We start from the raw sequence: 23,859 nt of genomic DNA on the forward strand, positions 1-23,859 counted from the left end.
TTTTGAAATTCACTCAATCCCCATGTTAGAAGTAAAAAAAAAAAAAAAAAAAAAAAATTCCTTTCCAGCTTTTCTGCAGCAGCACCAGTAATGTTCATTAGACTTTGTGGGGACAGATGTGAATTATTATTTTGGGGCAAATTTGAAATATCCATTCCTCATCATACTCATCCTGTCTTTTAATTTACTAACACTTGAAGTTACAGGTATCTTGCAAAAGGTAACAGCTGTAACCTATGTCATTAACAAATTTTTAACTGTTTCCTATGATTACTAGTCTAATAATAACAATAACCTTCATCCAAATTGTTACTTCAACTTGGAGTAAATTAGTACTCCACAGGGATGAGTGGAACTGGGCTTCTTCACACTAAGCTTTACACGTCTAAAATACAAAAAAAATTCTAAAAAAAATGATAAAAAATTTGTAACTTTACAAAACATTGTTATATGGGAAAGGTAATTTTGGAAGCTTCTGGAAAGGAACTCAGACATAAAGCAAAACATTTATTGCATTTAAGGAGCACTTACTGATTCAGGAAATAAAGTTATGCCTTATTCTTCTTCAACACTTTGGAATTTTTATTATTTCTTCATTGTTCATGCAATAATGGAAAGACTTGTGGTGATTTCACTGAAGGGAATTTTGAACTGTGTTTTAATGTTACATCCCAGTAAGACAGCATTTGGAAATGCTGCTTCTGCATTTCAGTCCCAGAAGCTTGTCTCAATTTGAGCTTAAGTAAGGAGCCGATGCATGTGGAGTCTTGCCGCTGAGATCTGTCTGTCCTGTCTCACCTAATTGTTAATTATTTATTTGAAACAGTAAGACTTTATACTTTTTGAAACATGAACATCTGCCCTAGAGTACTTCTACCTGAAAAATCCAGTAACATTACTGTGGTGCTTGGCTGGCTTTTTATAAATGGAGGAGAATGAAAATAAAAGTTTAAATTATTCCTACAACTGGATTTTCCAGTAGATGCACTCTTCTCTCAGCCAGTGGTCATAATCATTATACCTTTGGACAGTAGGGAAGTTTTGGTACAGTTGCAAGTAAGTAAACATTTTAAATTTTTTTGTTTTATTCTTAACAAAATGATGTGGATAAGGAAGTTAATTTGGACGTGCTTTTTGATCCTAATTCATGAAGAGCCTTATTGTGAATGTGATGCTAAAGCAGTTGGGAAGCCCAAACATGTAGGGTGAGCCAAGTGCAGATATAAACAGTTTTGCTGATCTTTCCTAGATTCCTGCATTTTATAGTTTTGGGCAGATAACCATTTTGCTTGCCAGGCCAGGGAGGGAATGCACTTAGATGAGAATAACATGTAGTTTTTTGACCGTTTTAAAAAATCAAAGACTGTAGTAGTTAGGATCAATGACCAGAATAGTCTAGTCCACATGCATGTGTAATGTTTCTAAAGTTATGAATCTTCTTCTGTAAACAGCATCTCAGTGAAATTTAGTGGCTAATATTTCAATAGCTGACATGGCATACTGACAGTTCACTTCTATCAGTCTGTTTTGGTTACATAATAGCATACAGAGTAATAGCAACCCCACGGACTTGTGAGGAGAGTACACAAGTAACGGAGTCATTAAAGCTGACACGCTGACTTTCACTGTTGTATCAGTAAAAGCTTGCATTTCAGTAGACAAGCAATTGTTGGAGACATCATTCTGCAGCAGGGGCTGTAAACAATTTGCTTCTATGTAAATAGACGTGACCTCTTGCTGCCAAAATCAGTGGTGATACACATATTGTTTTTAAAATGGGATATAATATTTCGCACTGTTTCTCTGACAGGCTTTGCTCGTAATCTCTCTGAAGGAAGCAATGCTAACTATACAGAGTATGTGGCTACCAGATGGTACCGCTCACCTGAACTCTTGCTTGGGTGAGTACAGTTTGAGAACTGCCATGATAAATGTTCACTGGTTCTGTACATTTTTTCGGCACCTTTTGTAGGCTTTGCCTGTGGGGAACTGTGTTTGATTTAAAGGCAAGATTTCAAGAGGCTTTCAGATTTTCATTAATTTTTGTTCATTTCCAGTAAGTCAGTATGAATCATTGACATACTGACCTGTCTTGAGCTGAGCAGTGTTTAACTGACTAAAGTATTAAGCTGAATGATAACAGATGTACTTCCAGCTCCTCCACCCCCATCCCCAGTTCTTTCAGAAGAGGTTTCCATGGTAGTCCTCTAGCCTGGAATGTTCCATCAGCCCTGTGTGGACATCACATAGCAATGGCAGTAAAGCTTTCACAGTACAACACTCCTGGTTACCTTCATCCTTTGCATCCGAATTATATTAAGAAGAAATTTTTTGCTCAGAGGTGGTAAGGCTCTGAAACAGGTTGCCCAAAGAAGCTGTGTGTGCCTCATCCCTGGCAGTGTCAAGACCAGGTTGGATGGGGCTCTGAGCATCCTGATCTAGTGGAAGGTGTCCCTGCCCAGGTGAGGGGGATTGGAACAAGATGATCTTCAAAGGTCCCTTCCAACCCAAAACTTTTTATGAATCTGTGCTTTGATTTTCATTTGTAGTTACCCTTTGCCAGCACTGCTGAAGTCACTCAAGAGGATGGTGCTAGCTTTCTACTAGTTAGGAAGAATTTATTGAAAGAGGCTGTATAAATCATTTTAATAAAGCACTGAGAAGTTAGCATTGCATTGACTACAAAAGTATTAGTTACATGAGTAGCGTCAGCCAGGAAATGTAGTGTTACTCCCTTTATTCATCTGTAAAATGAGCATTTTTACTACCTCACAAGGTGAAACAGGTTTTAAGATGCTAAATGAGCAAATTCATGGGACCCAAAAGGGCAAAGGAAGAGGAAAAAAAGCCATGGTGGTCTATGATACATGATCTTCCTATTACTGTCAAGTTAAACAGAGCATTAATCTAAACTACATGAACACTCTCATAGAATACAATTCTAATATACAGTGCATGTGTATTTATAGACACATATTCTTAAAATAAGGAATTAGTAGCCACAGGATGAATCAAAAAAGTTCTGGTAACTCCTAAGAATCTTTAAGCACCATGTTAAATAGTGCTGGGAAACAAGTCTTTGTTGGAACCTTTGATTAACACTGAACTAGATATTTTTGAACGGGTAAATAATTAAGTAGTAATTACTCTGTCAATAGGGTCATCCCAGTATTCCCAGAGCTGTGCTAATCTTAATCAATTTTTTGGCAGTTGTTTTCTTATGTGCAGAATAGTATGTTAAAGTTGCCATTAAAAAACTCAAAGCTCAATTTTTTATGTTTTGGAGAAAACAGTAAAGCTTCCAGTGAAGTGTGTATGTGCATATACAAGTATTAAAAAAAAAGACTTGGAAAGAAAGCATCAATTGTGACCTTTTTAGATACAAACCACTTTTTCCTATCTCTAGCAGTAATGAGGTTTTAGGAGGAAGGACATTACAAGCTTGGCAGACATAGTATTAGTCTGACCTGCAGTTTTTGAAACTGTTTTGTTAGCAAAGGAAATTTAGCAGGAATCATTTGTGTTTGCAGTTGACTAAATCTGTTTGATTAGCTTGTAGAGTAAGGGAGGGGATTTGTGTATTTAATGTTTCAATTGTGCTCGTGTATGTTCTTAAAGCCAACTTTTTCTGGCAAAGTGATGCCTGTTCCTTGGCAATCCTGTTTTATTTCCCAGGCATTCATCTTTCCCATTACCCCTTTCCGTACATGTAGCATATTTTTAAAAGCATCTAATATTCACAAGTCTTCGCAGGTTTATTAAATGCATTCATTTTAACAAATACAGTTTTACTTTTTCAACTTCTAAAATGTGTCCCAGAGAGGTTTTTGTTTAGTGATAACATTGAAGACTTAAATTTCAGGAGAGGAAAGAAATTGCTGCCTAATTATTCATAGAACATCTAAAATCTACTCACTTTGGAGACCCTCAGGTAACTACTATTAGTGGAGTATTCTGTACCCTTAGATGACAAAATATTGCTAAAAGCCAGTAGATTTTAAAACATGCTAAATTACTAGATGAAAGCATGTTTTGCAGAATCTAGTATGTGCAGGCTTAAACTATAGTGCTTCTCTAGAGGCATGGTCTATCTGTCCTATAGGAGTTATTTCATTTGTCCAGCCATATCACTCTTGCATTTTTTTGTCTGCTGCGATCTGAGGAGACTGATCCTGACAATCAGCAGAAAAGAAGTCTCAAGCTTGCCTTTTCAAACAACAATGTTGCAGTTTGTGCTTCCTTGAGAAATGGTTATTTTCTGATTTGTTTCTGTTTGACTACAGAGTAAATAGTGAAAAGTTCTTAACTGTGATTCAGCTTCCTTTATTCTTGAGGGCAAGGGCAGGTAATGGTCTGTGCCTCAAAGGAGTGTTAGCCCATCCCTCAGTTGTAACCCTAGCTTGTTCTACAGTACCTCAGCCTACAGCAGCCTTTTCCCCATTTCACATTTTAGTGGAGAAAACTGTGTATTAAAGGAGTTGCAAATAAGGATGTATTCGCTTTTTTGTCATAATAAAGGGGTAGGATTTTTACCTGCACAGAATATTTTAAGAGCAGATCCTTGGCTTTGAAGTCCATTCTTGCCTGTGTTGCCTTGTGCACTGAGAAAAAAAACTAGGCCTTCCGTGTCATTCTGACCTAATGGGTGGGTTGGAGGAGCAGCATCCTAGAAAGGTCAAACACAGAGTCTCAGCAAATCCACAGGTAGTCACTGTGCAGGATTGGTAAGCAAATTATGAACCCCACTGAGTAGTGGTGGTACTAAAAGAATTGTGATGTGTCTGCTTTGCCTCTGGTGGTTCCTTGTCAGCAGTCTATTCCAGGGAGACAGACTTTGATTTTGGGATGGTTGTTGTGAGAAGACTACAGTGTCTCATGGCACATTCTCTAAGGCAAGTGGTTCTTGAAATTTTGGTGTCCTACTTCAGCTTTCTCAGCTACCACAGAGTCCTGCCCCGGTCAGCTCAGTGAGCCTGTGGTTTCAGTCGGGCTGTTGTCCAGCTAGAAATGCTTTCTCACCTTCACCTAACCAAATCACCGTAAGGGTTTACAGTTCCTCTGGCCAAGTGTCCTCCCTACAAGCGAAGTAAATAATCATGAGTAATCAATGGGGAAAAGTCAAATATTTTTTCTTTAGTTTGAGGATGTTCTTTCTCTAAACATCGTTAATCAGCAGCATAAGGAAGGAGTGAAGGAGACAGATTTAGGATAGGGTTTGTCACCCGCAGCTCTTGGTGCTGTTTTACTCCAGAAAAAGGCAAGCCAGCTGTAATGTAAATCTCTTGAAACAGAGTTTGAGTTGTTGCATTACAAGTTTTAAAAAGGAGAGACTCAGCGAAATATGTTTTCAGTTCAGTCTTTGTTCCAGTCTTTATTATTTTTACATGCTTTTTCTTTGACATGAAAAGAATTCTTCAGTCATTCTGTTCAAAACCTAAACATCGGAAAGACATTATTGAAATAATATGGGTGTACAACGATTTTTTAAAAATTCAACAAGCAAGAATTTGGGTGTATAAAAAAGAGTTCTCCCCAAACCCCAACCTGTGGCTTTACTCCCAAACAGGAATTACTTACTTTATGATGCTTTCATTGCTTCCTCACTTGTGTTTTCTAAAGAATAGTTTTCAGGAGCGCTCTGTTTTCTCTCTAATTAAAATTTTTGTGTATAAATGCTGAAAAAAAAAGATTTCTTAGGATTTCTGTTCTCCCAGTGGCCAGGCCCAGTATGCCTACCCACCTATTAAGCACAATCGAGCAAGAAATGCAATGCAGGAGCAGAATGCAGGCATGCGCCCTAGAGGGAAGGGAAGTTAGTGGTAGTTTAACTGTGAGTGGAGAAGGCTTTGCAGTCAAAAGGTTATTCTTGTATGTAAAATTTTTCAAAAAGAACAGTGTGTGCCTGGGGGCACATGAGAATTCCTCTCCTGCCTTTTCAAGCAATGATAGATACATCAGGAAATCTAGGGCAGAGACAGAGGGCTTGGGTTTTGAGGTAGTTTCCTTAATATCAACGTTCATTTTTCTGTGTTGTGAGGAAGTGGGCCATGAGAGAGATGGCAAATAAGTTGAAGCAGCTCAATAAGAAGACAGTGGCAGTGGGTGACAAACATTTTCTTTTCGCTTCACAGAGCCCCTTATGGCAAGGCTGTGGATATGTGGTCTGTAGGCTGTATCCTGGGAGAGCTGAGCGATGGGCAGCCCTTGTTCCCTGGCGAGAGTGAGATTGACCAGCTCTTCACCATTCAGAAGGTGCTAGGCCCACTGCCAGCCGAGCAGATGAAGCTCTTCTACAGCAACCCACGCTTCCATGGTTTGCGGGTAAGAGAAAGCTTTGTTCTTCTTTCTTACTTTTCTAACTTACTTGTGTACATTTCCACGACTGTTCTTTTCATTTGCATTGTGCATTATCTACTGCTTGTGCTTCTGTGTAAGTATAGGATATATAGATTATAAGGCATTCATAAGTCAGAGTAAAATTGTGATTACACCAGAACTGAGTATTATAAATACATTTGTTTTCCTGTTAAAAGTTGTTCAAAGATTTTCTTTCATTTCTTTGACATTTTTGACATGGAATTAACCTCATATTGCCCTGCCAGGTTTGCACTGTAAAGTTTAGTGGCAAAGCTCTGTCAGGTCAGGTTGTGGAAAATTCAGGACTGCTGTTTTCAAGCTAGTTTGTTGGGAAAATCTGAGCTATAGATGTTACTATCATGGCAGAGGAGCTTTCTGCCCTTTGACTTATATTCCTGGGGAGTTTATGTAAGTCACGTGAGTAAAAAAGCTCTTCCTGCTGACAGCATTCCTTTCAAGGGTTTGCCAATATAGTATAATGGCAAAGACTCACTAGTGTGAAGATCTACTCAAGTTGGGATATGCAATATGAAAAAATACCAGAATCAATAAATAAGTAATAACTCTGTTACTTTTAACAACACCTGGTCAGTGATTGTACTCATGTTTCCTTGTAATTCAGTTTCGGTTGTCCTTTCTTTATTGATGAATATTGCTTGGAAAGGTGAGTTTATGATCTTGATAATATTCTGAAATCATTAGTGTAAATCATATAAAGAGACATATGAAGGTTTTAGGAGCCCTGATCTGTGCTGAAGACTGAAGATTTGAGTTTTACTCTGAGAAAATGGGAGAATGTGGAAGGGAAGGAGTGGGGACCTAGTTGTGTTAAAATGTGTTAAAAGTTGCTATAACTTTGGTTTATCTGATGATGATAAGAAAAGAGTAGGCTTAAGGTGTTAAGGTAATTATTTTAGGTATAAGGATAACTTACTATTAACTTACTGAAGAGTTTTTGTTGACGTTTGTAGACCCTTCAAGAGTGGAGGGTTTAAAAAAAATTATTAGACAAGCATTTCTTGCAAGGTTCTATTTGTATTTCACCCTGTTCAGAACAGTGGGCTGGATGGGGTTTTTGCATGAGAAATTTATAACCCCTTATCAGTAAAGCAATGCTTTAAAAATTGTAAGCAAGATAGATTACTGCCTCTTCAATGTTATTTTACAGCATTTCTGGTTGTGCAGTGTAATCTTATTTGGATAAATGCTCTGTGATGTCTTAAGATGAGAATGAAGTATCTTTGTTTTGTAACTTTAAAGTAGAGTAATTCAAGAAGACAGCACAGACCTAATATGATTAGCACAAGGTTCAGAGTTATGAGTCTGTTCTCATCCTGGATCAGTGGTTTATTGCTTGGCCTCAGATACGTTTCTGCTTTCTTACTCCTGTCTGTAAAGTCAGGATAATGGTGATGTTGACAGGGCCATATGGCTCCTCATAGAGAGTATTTTTAAAAACTGAAGTTTGAATAATGGTTTAAACTTCAAAAATACTACAAAAATTACTGGTTTGGAATATGATATTCATTAGTTAATTCATGAGAAAAAATTACCCTGTGCTGTAAAAACACCTTAAAAGTATTTTTTTTGTGAATGTAGCATAGTGCTTAATAGTGAAAGATTTTCTGTTGCAGAGCAGATAGTAGGTATGCTGTGATCAAGCCAGTTATTACTTGCAAGCTGGATCTAGTGCTGGATATTCACAAGATAGAAACTGGCCTATCATGTGGAGTGTGCTCAGACTTTGTGAATTTCTACATTACCCTAAGTGAATACCGTATTGTAAAACAGGATCAAAAAAAGTCTCTTCAAACACTTCTGCATGGATCCAGATTCACATTTGCAAACTTTGTCTTTTCTTTCTACTCATATCCTCCATATATATGACTATAACACAGTTTTCCTCACTCCGGAGGTTTAGAGAGTATTTAGTGATCTCTCGTCAATTCTTTTGAGGAAGAAAACATCCAGGGTATGTTGAAGACATAAGGAAATAAAATAATATGGGATCAGAAATTACTGATAGGCTCATGCCTTTATAGAAAAATGTGAGTGGCAATGTAGGGCTGTAAATACTTGTTTCTACCAAGAAGTTATGTAAAGAATCTGAAAAATTCCAGTGAAAAGCCACTGCTGCTTGTGCACGGCTTCAGCACATTTTCATGTTTCCTTGATCATTCTAGATATAGAAGCTTCTTTGTGATTAGCATTCTACATGAAGACATGAACATTTTACAGTTTGGTTCATGTTAAAATTGGAGGAAGCGTGGAAGCCTTGGTTTACCTAAGTTACTATTTAAGATCAATGTAGCAGACTTGGACTTTAAAAATTCTCAGTTGTTAGTAAACCACTTCAAAATAAAGCAAAGTCAAAAGAAAAATACAGCGACTATTTAGGAATAAAAGCATTCAAAGTAATGTTCTCCCATTTTTCTTCAAAGTTCACATAATGTAATTTATGAAAAGTAATACTAGTACAAATAATGGATGCCCCCAGCAGTGTGCACTGCTTCTCATGGTGTTGCCAGCAGCATGACCAAAGCAGTAACCCTGAAACTTAAAACCTTTGAGCTTTTGCCTTTTTTCACTAAAAACGTTTGGGAATTGTTTGTTAATGTTTAATATTTAATTAGTACTGTATTTGCACTCTCAAATTTTCTCTAAGCTATTTTTAACCTTTTATTTAATATATGTTACTTATGTTAGTTCTGAATCTATTTTAAACCTCCTGTCAATCATGATGCCACAAAAAAAAAATTTAAGTTTATTATTTCTCACCTGAGAGTGGTTTCCTGGCTGCCCTAATAATCAAGAATAGTTTCTTTGGTTTGACTAGATGCTTATCAAACATCAAGAGTTACTTGTTTCATTATAATATTTTATAGTTTTCATAAACCACTAACTTATTCAGTGCTTATGATTCCCATTAATTACATGCCCTGATTCACTGTGTAGTTTGTATTTTTTGAAACATGGTATTTATGTATTACTTTGTTTACATGATCAGTATATTTTCACTGTATTTTTTACAGTTTCCAGCAGTCAATCATCCACAGTCTTTAGAGAGAAGATACTTGGGAATTTTAAGTGGTGTATTGCTTGATCTTATGAAGGTAGGAAAATGTCTTTTATTTTCTGTCTGTAACATGTAGGAAAATATGTAAGTGACTTTTTACCTTTATTTCTTAATGTAATGCATCTTAGAAGGACTTGGGAACTCCCTTTTGAAGTACTTTGATACTGCCATTGTTTGTCATAAGGCTTGGTATTTCCTAGGAATCAGGAAAACATCCCTTGCAAATGCCAGGAGAGTCTGTTCAATTTTAACTGATTTGATAAACAATATGTAGCCCAGACAAAGCATCATCACCATCCTGTGCAGGGCTGTGCATTCACACTGACACACATGCAGAGGCACTGGCTGCTGGAGTGTGAGCTCTCAACCCATCATATTTAGATACATCCACAAAGTATTTGGGCTAACCTGAGTTGTTGGGTAAGCATGAGGATGTGGACAGTTGTCAAAGACAAAGCTGACACACGGCAGTTTTGGGTTTTTAGCCAAACTCTTAATCTGCTTGCTGTCACCTCTATACAGTGTGTATGTTAGGTTACTCTTCAGTCTTGTTTTGGAACAAGTCAGCTGGTTACACATGGCCAAACTAGGATATGGTCCTGAGATTTCTTATGGGGAATCAGAAGAATCAGGAGAAGCTCATTCCCCTCAAAAACATTGTGCTGTGCGTTCGTGCAGTGTTCCTGGGTATGGGACATGTATTGTTGTCCTTACTACAGTACTATAGAAACACTCCCATGGTAAGTGGCAGTACAACCCTCACATCAATTCATCCCCAGCAAGCTGAAGAAAGAAGTCATAGTATCCAAAATTAGGTTTAGAATCACAGAACCACCCAAGAATTAAAGGCAATATGGGACGCACATGAAGTGTGGATATGGCTAATCAACTCTGAATGAATTGTATGATCCCAAACCCATCTGCACCAGTTGTCTTGGAAAACAAAGATATCTGCTTTGGGATATACTTGGGTTTTTACTTGCTTTTAGTAGTATTGTTGTAGCCAGCAGAAATCCACCAAATTTGCCCTACTCTTCTTCAACACAACCAGTTCAAATCACTTTGATCTCCTTGCCTTATGAAGAAAGTCAACATAGCTTTTAGCTTGGTTTCAAGGAGTCTGCAAGATTAGATACCCCAGGGAATATAATTACTTGTTTTGGCACTATACTTTCTCCTCTATTTTCTAATTCACAGGAACTTTTTTCATAGTTACCTGTAGCTCAAGCTCTACTAGCATATATTGCAGAATGGCAATTTCAAGACCAGTGTTAAGACCGTTGTTACATGTACTGGGGCAGGGTTTGTTTTCATTTTATCCTAGATTTTATGTTATATCTCAGTGTCTTTTAGGTTCTTGTGATGTGAATTAAAAATTTCAAAGTTGTGAAATTAAGCACTTGAATTTCAGGGAAACATAGGCTTCCAAATAATTTCATTCTTTTCATCTTTTTTGTCCGTGTTTCTGCCTACAAGGTGAGAAAGGTCAGGAATTCTGTAGAGGGGATATTTTGTGTTTGACCTGCATTACTTAATTCAGGAGTTGGAACCTTGTTAAACAATGAGCAGAAGCCTACAAGAAGAGAATGGCAGAGACTTGTGGTTAAGTTGCATGTTGCAAATGCTGCACATACTTTGTTGTGTGCCTGTCTCTTCTGCAGACAATGGATAGTCTGACACATGTCCACACTTGTGCTCCTCATTATCTGCATTCCCAGGGACCTCAGGTCTGATTACTAGATTACTGAACAGCCCACGCTTCAATTTATGCCAGCTGAAGAAGTGAGTTATTAATATATATCTATTTAGAGAGCATTTCTGGACTAGATTAATGAAGAGGCACCCATTTGACCTTGTTGCTTTGTTGTTGCTCCAGTCCTCCACTCTCTTTCACAAGTCATGCTGGTTTGCAAGCATTAGGGAGTTGGGAACTGGTTTTGCATGTTATGACTTGGGAAAAAAAGACATTGAGACGTTCTTTTTATGTCATCTGTCATTCAGTTGTCTCTGCCATTTAGCACCAGAGCATCTGTTTGCTAAAGAGAATACTTACAGAACCCCTTCTTTTTTCCCTTGGTGTTCTTCACTTGCCTTGGCTGGACTTTGGCCTTCTGAAATGGCCTAACCTTTGTGCTAATACACTTCTTTTATGGTCCACCTTTGTATCCTGTCCTTCACTCTAGTTCTCACACACTCCTGTTTTGCATTTTGTTCATTAAGAAGCTCCCTGTTTAGCCAACCTCAACCTATGAAAAACTTTTTGGTCTTCTATACAGTAAGATGCTTTGTTCCTGGACTCTCAAGAAATTTTCTTTAAAAATCAAATGGCTGTCCTGGACATCTTTCCTTTGATGGCAGTTTTTCAGGAGATTCTGTCCAGTAATTCCGTATATAAAATGGAATTTGCTCTCCTGAAGTTGTGGGTCCTATCTCTGATATTTATCTTCCCACCTATTCTTTCAGTCCTAACTGTAATCATGTCATGGCTGCTATAGCTCACAGTGTCTTCTCTGATCAAACTTCTCACCACTACTTTACTGTTGTTGAGCAGCAGCTCAGGTAAACTGAAATCCTCCCTTTCGCTAATTGGCCTCTCCAGCAGCTGTACTAGGAAAGTTCCACCGCTATAGTCTAGAAATCTCCTGGAACACGTACACAGACTGGATATCAGGATAGCTGAAGTCTGCTGTGAGGATGAGGATCTGTGACCAGGAGACTTTTTCTTCTTGTTGTAGAGAGTTTTCATCATCTTCATGCTCTTCAATGCGTTATTGGTAACAAACTCCCATCTTAACATCCCAAATGTTGCTTTCCCTTCTAATCCTGATCTAGAAATTGTCAATGGATAAGCTTTTTATTCCATGCTGACATTTGATACAATCCAGGAACTCAATTATATGGAGTGTTACTCTTCTCCCTCTCCATCCCTTTCGAGACCAGCTGTATCCATCAGTGACCATGCCTCAGCCATGAGCCCTGTCCCACTATTTCTCTGTGATTCCAGGCAGGTTCCCAGCCTTGTAATTCCCCATGGACTTGCAGTTCTCCTTGCTTGTCATCCAGCCTATGTAAGTTAGTGTACAGGCACTTGAGGGAAGCCTCTGGACATCTCTTCTGAGGGGGAACGTAGGAATCACACGTGGCCTTCTCGTGTTTGTTTGGCCTTTTGAGCCACTGTAGTGATGAGCACCAGAAAAAAAGGGGGAAAATCGAAGTTCCTCATTTAGTACAGTTTGTCACTTGAGAAGGGAAGATACTGCATACTGTATGACCAAACTGCATAGGAGTTTGATTGCCACTTGTTTTGTTTCCTGAGCATTTTCCATTTTGAAGTGCAGGGATCCTGTGAAGGGAAAACCAGTTTGTGGTCAAGTGGCTGAATATGTTGTTAATGTATTATGTGTGTATGTGTGTATGCACATGCATAGATACTCATAGACTTCTCTCTTAAACATACACAACCCTTAGGAAATAGCTATTCATTTTACTTAAAAGCCATTCAAACTTTTAACCTTGCTGACAGTCATGCATGTTTGAATATTCCAACATAAGCTTTGTATTGTTCTTTCCCTGCAAGAAACCTTTCAAACTTCCCAAAATACCCAAACTCCTGTTTTCAATTTTGTGATTAAATATTTTCTGCAAGTCAGGAAATGTCTTTGTTTAGACTCACAACAGATCTAACAGAATTACAAGGCAAGTGTTATTCTGAATGCATTGTAAACAGTTCAGAGAATTATTTTAAAAATTCTCAAATGCGTGGATTTGAAGCCTGTAAGCTAAACCCAGAACTCTTACATTTGTGTATTTTTAAAAATACTAACTTTAAAATATGTTTGTTTTTGTATAAGAATGTTCCCATATAGTTGGTTTGTTTGTTTGTAAAGCCTGTTTCATTGTAGCATTTTATTACTGGTAAATTGAATATTTTTAATTCAAAGAAATGTTGTAAGGTATATCCTGAAAAGTATGTTTAAAATACATCTATTTAAAACATATATAGATATATAAAAAACATATTTTAAAAGTTTTAGATATCTTTGTATTTTAAACATACTATCATATATGTGTACATAACATATACATATAACACATATATGTGTTTATTTTGTTTCATATGTAGTTTAATGCACCATTAAATTATTCTAGCAGTTACATATAATCCCAGAAACTCTGGAGATTAAAAAATTATCGCAATAATATTCTTTGTTTTGTTGGGTTTTGTTTTTTGGGGGTTTTTTTTACTAACGTAAATACAGATACTAACGCTTAAACTTTGGGATTTATTTTTCAAAGAACCTACTGAAGTTAGATCCAGCAGATAGATATTTGACAGAACAATGTTTGAACCACCCTTCATTTCAAACCCAAAGACTCCTGGATCGCTGTGGAAGTTCACCTTCACGGTCAGCTAAGAGAAAACCTTACCATGCAGACACCAACACTTTATCCAACAGGTAAATGTAGTCTTGTCACTGTTACCACTGACATTTGCTCTGCCAGTGAGTTGTTATCATGCTCACATGCAACATCATCTACAAGAAAAGTGGTTGTTTGACAGCTTAGGCACACTGAGACATGTTGTATGCTGTTCTGTGTTGCCTCACTGAATAAAGGAAGCAGACACAGTGTTTACAGCTACACAAGCTGAAATTTTTGCTAACTTTCTGCATCAGGCTGAGTGCTTCTTGGAAAAAAACCAAACCAAAGACAATGTTGAAGCCATTTCTGCATATAACAAAGAAAAATAATTGGCTGATCCACCTTAAAAAAATGCTAGCCTTTTTCTTGAACAATAGGAATTTTGTGGCTTGGAAGATGCCCAAGATTCCAAAGGAATGCTCTTTTCTTTGGAATGCTACCATTTCTGTTTATGTACAAATCTGTTTAAGATTTTGGTATTTAAAAGTTTAAAGTTCACACAGATTTTTAGCAGCTGAATGTCCTGAAAACTGTGCACATTGATCACATTCCAAATTGGAAATGAACAGAATTTTGTCTGCAGTTGCAGTTATGGATAAGTCTAGTCTATTTGACCTCAAAGCAGGATGTGTTTGCTCAGTGGCTCCCTTGCTGGATCCACGCAGCTTGAGAGAAGCCTATGAGTTTCAGTACCTCAGTGAACCAGGTTTACTGGTGGATAAAATACTTCAGTACAAAAAGCCTCATGTTATTGCTCTGACAAAAGCATTCATAAAAGGTCACCCTCTGAAGTATGCAGAATATTGTAATGTTCTATATGCAGGCTTTTAATCCTGGCCATGTTTTTCTTTAGCTCTTCCTGTGAGATTGAAAAAATTGCTCCTCTATTTTAAGACTGGGGATGATGACATTCACAATCTATACTTTTTCAAAGATAGACACCAAAGGTTTTCACTGCCCTTATAGATGCTTAGGGTAGAAGTTTTACCATTAGACATGTGGCATCAGAAGGAAAAACTTACATCCGCTGGAAACTTGTCTAAAAGGCTTGCCTAGTAAAAATACTGGGTTACTCATGTCTCTTAAGTTTTTAAAGAATATACTTCCTGTTAACTAAAAAGATATTTTAAACTGGCATTAAAATTGCTAAAGTTTTAGAAACTGTAATGAAATAGACAATTAGATCACTGGAAGTGGTTGCTACAAAAATCCTAGGTATAAAAATGCCTAGCATTATCCAGTTATAATTAACTGAAAGGTCAACAAAGGCATAGTGAGCGCTCACTTCAACCCTCAGTAATGTATCTGAGTTACATCATGGATTTGCTACAGAAATAATTTAATTGCTCATAGCCTGCCTAGGTCCATCAAGGCAAACAAGTACAGCTGCAGCACTGCTCAGTCTTGGCTAGTTTGCAGTGCCAGCCTAAGTCCAGAAGCAGAACTGGTTTATTGCCAGAAAACCTGAGAAAATAAATCCTGCTCTAAAAAATTCAGGCTCAGTGTTTGCAGAAGCAGCTCATATCTCAGTCCTGTAATACCAAACCAGAAGAGCTGGAAAGTAGAGTGGAGGTTAAGAATACCACCAAGTAGCTTTGCACCAAATCACTGGTCGCAGAGCCTTTCAGGTGCAGCTTTGGAATGAGTTAGTGTGCCAGAAACTGGGATAGTGCCACGTTCCACAAAAGCTGGGTTCCTGTGGTAGACCTGGTTTGGGGTTTGGTGTTACAGGGCTTACTCAAGCTCACTCCATCTGAACAATAACCTCTTTTCCCCAGGTTTCCTCTCCCCTCCCCCTCCAAACCAGGAATACATTAGATAGCCTGGAGCATTGATCGTATCAGGGTTTTTTGACAGTGCTGACATATTTGATTGTTCTACCTTCCTTTGATATGCCAGGTGTATTTAAGATTTTTCCAATTGATATACAGCTAATTTTCTTGATGTAATGCTTAACTTACTGATGTACTCACATAGTACGCACATACATGCAGAAATGCGGAAATATATGTTGGAGTTTCTATGATTGGGTTTGATATCTTGAGGGTTTTTGTCAGCAAAATCATTAACCAAAGCTGGGTTTGCCATCAGATTATAACCAGAAACAATGTACGAACGCTTGCAAATCTGTTATTTTAGTGGAGCTTCTGGTGCCTCAGTTGGCAATATTTGATCTTACTGCAGTTAAATTTTGTGGGTTTAAATGGCAACTGAAATGAGTGTACTTTTTTGAAGTTATTAATACAAGAATAAGTAATCTGGTATATTAATGCTTCTTTATGCATTTTAATATAGAAATCAAGCCAGCAAAAGTTCTGCTTTGCAGTCACACCACAGATCAAACAGCAAGGATATGCAGACGCTAGGGGCTGGTGGGCCGAGAGAAGAGGGGCTTCCAGCAAATGAAAGCTTTTTAAATGGAAACCTTCCTGGACCTGCACCTAGTCCAATGCACGCAAAAAAACCAAGCAACACACCTGGATCTGGCAACAAGGATATAACAAATAATAACATGCCACATCTTCTCAGCCCAAAGGAACCAAAGGGAAAAACAGAGTTTGATTTTAATGTGGACACCAAAAGTTCTGATGGTTCGGGCACAAAGTACCTGAAGTCTAACACCAGATCTCAGCAGAACCGGCACTCCTTTATGGAAACTTCTCAAAGCAAAACTGGGACGCTGCAGCCCAGCGACAAGCACAGTCGCCACAGCTACATCGATACCATCCCACAGTCTTCTAAGAGTCCTTCCTATCGGACAAAGTCCAAGAGCCATGGAGTTCTGACAGACTCAAAATCTGTGGGCAACCTTTCTGAAGCCAGGGCCCAAGCTGCAGAGCCAAACACCAGTAGGTATTTTCCATCCAGCTGTATGGACTTGAATTCTCCTACCAGTCCAAGTGCTCCCCGGCACAGTGATAACAGAACTATGCTCAGTCCATCCGCAAGGAATAACCGCAGCGAGGGTACCCTGGACACCCGAAGACCATCAACAAGACACTCCAAAACAATGGAGGAATTAAAACTGCCAGATCACATGGATGGAAGCCATTCCCACTCTCTATCTGCTCCACATGAATCTTTTTCCTATGGTCTAGGTTATACCAGTCCTTTTTCTTCACAGCAGCGCCCTCATAGACACTCTATGTATGTGAGCCGGGACAGAGTGAGGTCAAAGGGCTCAGAGGGTGGCTTAAGCATAGGGCAAGGGATGGCAGCCAGAGCAAACAGCCTGCAACTGTTATCTCCACAGGTGCAGCATAAGTCACTCACAAGGTCTGTTGGCTCATCACGAGAAGACTGTACGGAAGATTCTAATAGGGTTAGTCCAAAATATTGCCTCTTATGGAAGGTTTACCTTCCTCTTCTTAATTCATGTGGGGGCAGTGGCCTGCTTTCTGTGTTCTCTTTGTTTCTTTGAAGTTATTTATTTGTCCTGTAAGGCATGGGGATGTTGTTGGGGGCTTTTTTTTCAGAAGGGCTGAATATTTCAAGGTGCTTTTAAAAACTGGACTATGAATACCATTTTCTTAAATGTGAGAACAGAAAAATTGTCTCTAAAGTTAAAAATTCATTAGTTGTTTTTAGTCCTTGGTTACATTGTCTGATGTCATTTTTACTGTATCATTTTGCTTGATTATCTTTCTCATTTGTGTTTTTATTTAGCTTTTCTTGTATGTATTTCTGTTACAAATGCTAATGTTAATTTTTGAAGCCAGTGTTTCATGGAGTTATAGCAGGACATTATTGCTGAAATACCATAATTTACAAGAGAAATATCAAAGCTTGCAAGATTTCTTCAGATTGTAGTGGCCACTGGTAAATTGACTCCTCGCAGTGGTTACTGTCAGTGGATGCCTGGTTGTGTTCTTCTGTGAGCATTAATTAAGAAGTAGAGGACAGGCTGGTCCTGGTGTTGATTTACATTCCTTACATAACACTTCTGAATTATCTCATGTTTTACACATCAGATATGTAAATATGACTGTATTTTAGCTTTAAATTCCTCTATTAACAAAATGGTGCAGAGACAAATACAATAAAGGAGTGTTTGTTTCTCTATGCCTACACCTGTGATAGACTGACTTCTAAGGAGACAACATCTAGTTCAGATTTGTTGACAAATTGAAGTCAAAGAGCTGCAAATAATATTTAAGGTCCAAAGATTATGGTTTACTCTGAGAAACTAAAATACTTTTCCTACTTAGTAGTTCATCTAAGAAATACGTGTAGCTGACCTAATGTGGTACAAGTATCATAAAAAGAAGAGTTTCAGGTAGTGGTTGTCTCCTCAGTCCAGTAGAGAAAAAAGATATGTTTTTTCATATGTAGACACATCTCCTCCATTCAAGAGTATGTGTATTCAAACATGAGAAAATAACAGAAGTGCAGTGGAATAATAATTTTTAAAAAGCTACCTGGTAGGCATTACAGTGCCTCCATTTCAAACCTAGTTTTTTTCTGTGTACTTATTTTTCTGTCTCTCATTTCAGTCAAATTAAATGTTATTTATTCTTCAGGATATTATTCAGAAGGGCAATAATGTCAACATTTCAGTTTTTGATAATAAAAGCTCATGCTACATTGTAATCTTCAGTTAATTTTCTGCATTATGCAGCAGATAGTAATTTGAAGTAATTTTGATTTTATTTCCTACTATTTAGAGGCCAGTTGTTTTTATTGGATCATTCTTTGTCTTTGAAAATTGCTTGACAAATTTTTATTTTAGTTAGAAAAATCAGTGTGCATCTTCATGCTTATGGTTTTGTTCATTTTCGTTTGCTTTGGAAAGTCCATTCAAGATAAAGAACTTGCCTTTATCTCTTATGGTCAGTATTTTTAAAACTTCAGCTTTCACTTAAAGCTTTTAAATCTGTATTTCAATCATTAGAAGTGTGAAAGGAAAATGACTCTTCTGAAATGGATGCTAAGTCTGTAAATTCACAGAGCTTTTATTTGTTTTTACTGCTTTCAGTAAAAAAATCAAAATTAAATTGTCAATCTCCTTATGCCTCATAAAGGCATTTTCACAAAGAAGTCATTCTTTGGCTACTTCCTATCCTACCTTTTTTTCCCCCTTTTCTGCTTTAGGCATTAGGAGTCAGAAAATTTCACTTCCCTCAGGATTAGTGAACTAAAAACCCATGAATAATATGTGTTCTCATAGATTCTTCACTGTTTTCGTATTTATTTTTTCTGATCAGTTTTCCTGGTTTTCTTTCTCTGCTCATATTTCGTGAAGTTTCCTCATTTCCATGTTTCTATTTTCTCACTGATTTTCTTTTTAGCTCTACCAAGTCTTTTTAAAGAAAAACATTCTTTGTTTGCCATACTTTAAATCATATTTTAAAAGAAAAGAATCAAGAAAAAACTCCCATCCAGTCTTAGTTTTAGGGCTTTTCAAGTCTCAACACAACAGGGTTTTTTTAAGGGTTTTTTTTACATTTAAACTAAATGTACACAAAAAGGGTTAAGCGGAAGAAAATCAAATACAATTTGCCAGTACTGTCTCATGTTTGAAATTTAACTGCTGATTATAAGAGGTATCTAATACAAGTAGTAATTTAATCAAATGCTTTAGCATCTGGTAAATTTTAGAAGAATCCAACTGGGATTTGAAGTATTGTTTTAGCTGCAGTTATGGTCTTTGTTTCAAAGTTTGTTTTCTCTGAGACAGTGAGACCAGATCTTCATCCACAAAAGGCAAAGTAAATTTTGCAAATCACTCATGCGGTGAATTGAAATCCCAGTTTTTAATTTTGGCTAGGTTTTTTTGTGGCTTTGGTTTTTAACCTTTGTCCTTCTTGAACATTCTAGATTTCAATTCATACAGGGGTATGAATTCAGTAGAATTTCAGTAGTTTCCTGTAGGGTCTTGTAGAGAGCATTAAATTTCATGTGCTCAGTCCATACTGGGGAAAAAATTGCAGCTTCTGGTTAATTTAAGAGAGTGGGGTTTTGTCATATTTGGTGGCAAATTATGTGCATAAGGATGTTTTTAAAGGCTCACCTAAACTTTTACTTGAAGTACTTCCAGGAAGTACTGTTTTCAGGAAAATAGAATAAATTAGAGGTAATTATATGCTTTTTGCTATCCTGACTGAAGTACTTTGCCTATAGATTTCTTAGTTCAGAGACTTTCTCTTATTTTGCATACAATAGATTTTGTGACTGTTGGTACCTCTAGGTAATGATGTTAAGAGATAAGAGATGATAAGAGATCATAGTCCTTTGGTGTTGCAATTATCACAAATGAGATGCATTTCCTGCCTGCTTTTTAAAGTTTGCCAGTAGCAAAGTGACCAGATTCCATCAGAAATTAATTTAACAAGCCTCCAGTGAAAGATTCCTCCAGAGATGTTACAGCTGGATTTCATTCATGTTGAAAATCTGAGGGCCTGAATCAGACTCAAGTCTTTAAAATTACAACTTAGAGGCAAAATTTTGTTAATGCCATTCCTGTCATTTTGGAAAGAAGTAAGCAAGCAGCGCAACCAAGTAATTATTGATTATGTAGACTGTGATTTGATATTGACAGTTATTAATAATTTGAAAGGAAAATTGTATGCTGAATTTTGGAGTTTTCTTGCTTATGCATGTTGGTTAGAAACTGCAAATCAGTTTACAGTCTTTCATTTTAAATAGTTTATTGTTCTTTTGTTTAGGGTGGAGCATATCATGATCCACATGCAGAAGATGGAGCATCTACTAAGGAAAATCGAATTCTATATAATGACCCTGTTCCGAGAAGAGTTGGCAGCTTTTACAGAGGTAATTTCGTGGTGGATCTTTCAAATTTAATCAAGAATTTTAGCTTCGAATATAAATTAAGTAGTAGAAATGGATACGGAGAATTAACATGAACAACTACAACATTTTTTTGGAAAAAGTATCATTACTCCACTTTCAGAGGTTGAGTTTACCAGCTAGACTGCAGAACCTGCATTGGTACCATATTGTTTATTTGTAAATGATAGCTCACTTTAATTGAGAAGTATATCCACTGTGCTACCTTGTACAGCAGGATATAATTTACCAGGGTGAAATTAACAAAATAAACTAATATTACCAAAGTAAGCAGTCAATTAATATTTTTAATTTTTATTTTTGATTCATGTAAAGACTCTATCTAAACACCTATGCACTTGTAGCACATTGACATACTGATCTGTTTCAGATACTGTGTTGCATGGAAGTGTAATGCTAGCTTTTCATGGCTTGAAACCTATAGCATTTCTTTTGTTAAGATTTACTAAAGATCAGCATTTCCTACAAGCAAGAGCACACTTACATAATTCCAGTTCAGAATAAATAATAAAACACGTCTGTGTATGGACACACACAAATAGATACTGTTCTGTAATGGCACACAAAAGATGATGATTTCTGAGCAGCTGTCTCATGGCTAAACCTAGCCATGTTGTTTTGAAAAAGATGACAAGAGGCTAATTACTGTCCTGCAAGTGTTAGGAGGCTTGTGGGGCTCCCCTGAACCTTAAGAAGTCCCAATCAGCTGAAATTCGATTATGAGTCACCTAATAACCTTAAGTGGAGTCACAAATCTCCCTCTGATCCTCTCAGGTTGGTCGGTTGGCTGATGACCTGATTTAGACACATTAAAATCTGACAATCCTTGCAAGTGTCCCACTGCAGTATTAAAACCTGGGAGCAGAATTGGAGCTTGCACTGTTTTGAGCGATGCTTTTGAATGTAAGTTTTTGTTGCAAATGCAACAGAGAATCCTTAAGAATTGTCAATCCTGAATTGCTTTCATTCATCCCTAAAAAGCTCCTAAAATTGGACGTGGATTATCCTTTTTTTTTTATACATAGTGAAACAAAAGTTCCAAAGAAGAATGACTTTGTGTAAGTCATGTGCTACAGAAACTGTAGGTCTGGGATTTATTCAATTCCTTATTATGAACTAGAGGGTTTTTCCTCTTCAGCTGTATCTGTCAATCAAATATATTTTAGATGGACTTAGTTATTGCTTTGGGAAGATGATATTGTATTTAAAATAATACATTGATAATAGTATATGCAAAACTGGTGATAATAGTATATGCAAGTTACTGTGAAAAAGGTAAGTTCTTATTTGTATCATTTTTAACCTTTGTATTAAATCAGTATTTATTAGCATATACTTTTGTACTACAGCTTGAACAAAAACTTAAAGATTCTGTTTTATAGATTGTGTAATGTGATGCTGCATTAATGTTCCAGCTGACCAAGGGTCTGGTCAATTTTTAATCCAGTGCAGGTGTTTCTAGTGATATTCATAATTCTAATAAATTTACATTCTAAGTCTGTATGTAGTTGTGTGTTTCCAAAGCCACAGTATGTCTGTTTGAAAAATACATCATATCCAATTTTGATATTTTAATTTTTAGTGGATAATCTCCTAGTAACACTGAAAATCCAATTCTTTTTTTTCCAAAATGGGTACTACTTTTTTTAAGGTCTAAAGTGAAGACAAAGTGTAAACTATAGTATTTCATGTCTTTAGTAATTCAGTATTCCAACCTCTTACTCTCTTTCCTGTTTTTAAATATCAATCACACTTACAGCTCCCTACAAATAGAAGTGTTCTCAAATCTAATAACAGCTTAGCCAAGTTCTGATGATGGTCTCAGTTTACAACCAATATAACCCTGCAAGGATCACAAAATGTCAGCTTTTTTTTCAATTGTACACAAAGTCTTCACTCTCTTGTTACTGTAAGAGGTAGAGAGGAAGCAGAGAAGCAGGAGCTGGGATTTTTGGCAGAGCTCAGTGGCCATTGTTTGCTGTTTCTCTGTTCAGTTCCATCTCCGCGTCCAGAGAGTACCTACATAGAAAACAATGTGTCAAACAGAGCCTCGGTGTTACCAGCAGACAGCACCACAGTGACAAACCACTCCAAGAGACAAACCACCTTTGATACCTGGTGAGTTGTAATTTGCACACACGTGTAGAGAATGGCCAGAAAAAAAAGTGGTTTTAAGAGGAGGAAAAAAACCTCACGCTTTTCTTGAGATTTGCAATTGTCCATGTGCTTTGTTGCTTCCTTCAACTATACTGGCATAGCATGGCATGTTTTCTATCCCCTTTTGAGCAGCAAGAAATACTTCATTGCACCCATAACATGAATGCATTAAAGTTTATATACTTTTGTCCAGTCCTTCACAATTTTTTTCCCCGCTATTAGTCTTCAGTTAAAGATAGTACAGAGTGCTTGTGTGTGTGTAGTATGTATAGCAATTTGTGGATTACAGAAGCATGGATTGTCAGACAAGTGGAAAAAATATCAAAATGCATGTTTACATATATAAAATAGGACTACATTAATGAAGAATATTTTCACCCTACAATGGGGACTGCTGCTCTTTTTGTTTACACACAGAAGGAAATTAATACATTCTATGGGAAAATGGACTAAGCAACATCTTAATGGTGTATATTGATTTTAAAAGATTAAAAGCATCACATGGCTCCATTACATAACATAGAGTACTTAACTTTAATTATGCTAGTAAAATGACAGCATATACATAGCTTTGCAGGACTTAAAGGGAATTACCTTAATTTTGTTTCTCTGAGAGCTGTTTGGCTCTAAAATACTCTTATACTTTGTTAAATCACAGCAAAGCACATTGAATAAAAATAAGCAGATGGAGCTTCAAAGGATTGGTGGGAGGAATGGACTGCGTACATTTGCATGGTTCAACTATGCTTTATACCACTGTTTGAAACACTTCTCTCTGAAAGGGCCATAAGGTCATGAAATCTAAAGAAGTGTTTCAGTGGTTTGTTGACTTCATGTGTTTTCACATAAATAGCCAGTGAATTATGTGCTTAAAAGAGAAAGGGGGGTGGTGGGTGGTGGACAGTTGGTATTTCAGTTTGTGTTCAGGTTTTATACCTATGTCAGTAATAGAAGATGTTTACTCCAGAACCCTTCTCACCTGCTCTGATTCACTAGAGTCTGCTTCCTGTCCTTCAGTAGCTCCACCTACATCCATTTTC

The 23,859-nt window shown here is 37.1% G+C and overlaps 1 protein-coding gene across 1 annotated transcript in view; it reads left to right on the forward strand.

Moving 5' to 3' along the window:
- The window catches only part of CDKL5 (cyclin dependent kinase like 5), a gene marked incomplete at both ends in the record, with an annotated part of 75,556 nt that overhangs the window by 38,440 nt on the left and 13,257 nt on the right, over nucleotides 1-23,859 (forward strand). The window contains 7 exons of the mRNA XM_082277341.1: nucleotides 1,811-1,901; nucleotides 6,132-6,321; nucleotides 9,390-9,470; nucleotides 13,730-13,890; nucleotides 16,151-17,177; nucleotides 20,521-20,626; nucleotides 22,657-22,780. Of these exons, the coding sequence (XP_082133467.1) occupies nucleotides 1,811-1,901; nucleotides 6,132-6,321; nucleotides 9,390-9,470; nucleotides 13,730-13,890; nucleotides 16,151-17,177; nucleotides 20,521-20,626; nucleotides 22,657-22,780 (1,780 nt within the window). The remainder of the gene's footprint in view (nucleotides 1-1,810; nucleotides 1,902-6,131; nucleotides 6,322-9,389; nucleotides 9,471-13,729; nucleotides 13,891-16,150; nucleotides 17,178-20,520; nucleotides 20,627-22,656; nucleotides 22,781-23,859) is intronic.

This window comes from Coloeus monedula, assembly GCF_965178545.1.
Source record: "Coloeus monedula genome assembly, chromosome: 3".
NCBI classification, from domain to species: Eukaryota; Metazoa; Chordata; class Aves; order Passeriformes; family Corvidae; genus Coloeus; species Coloeus monedula.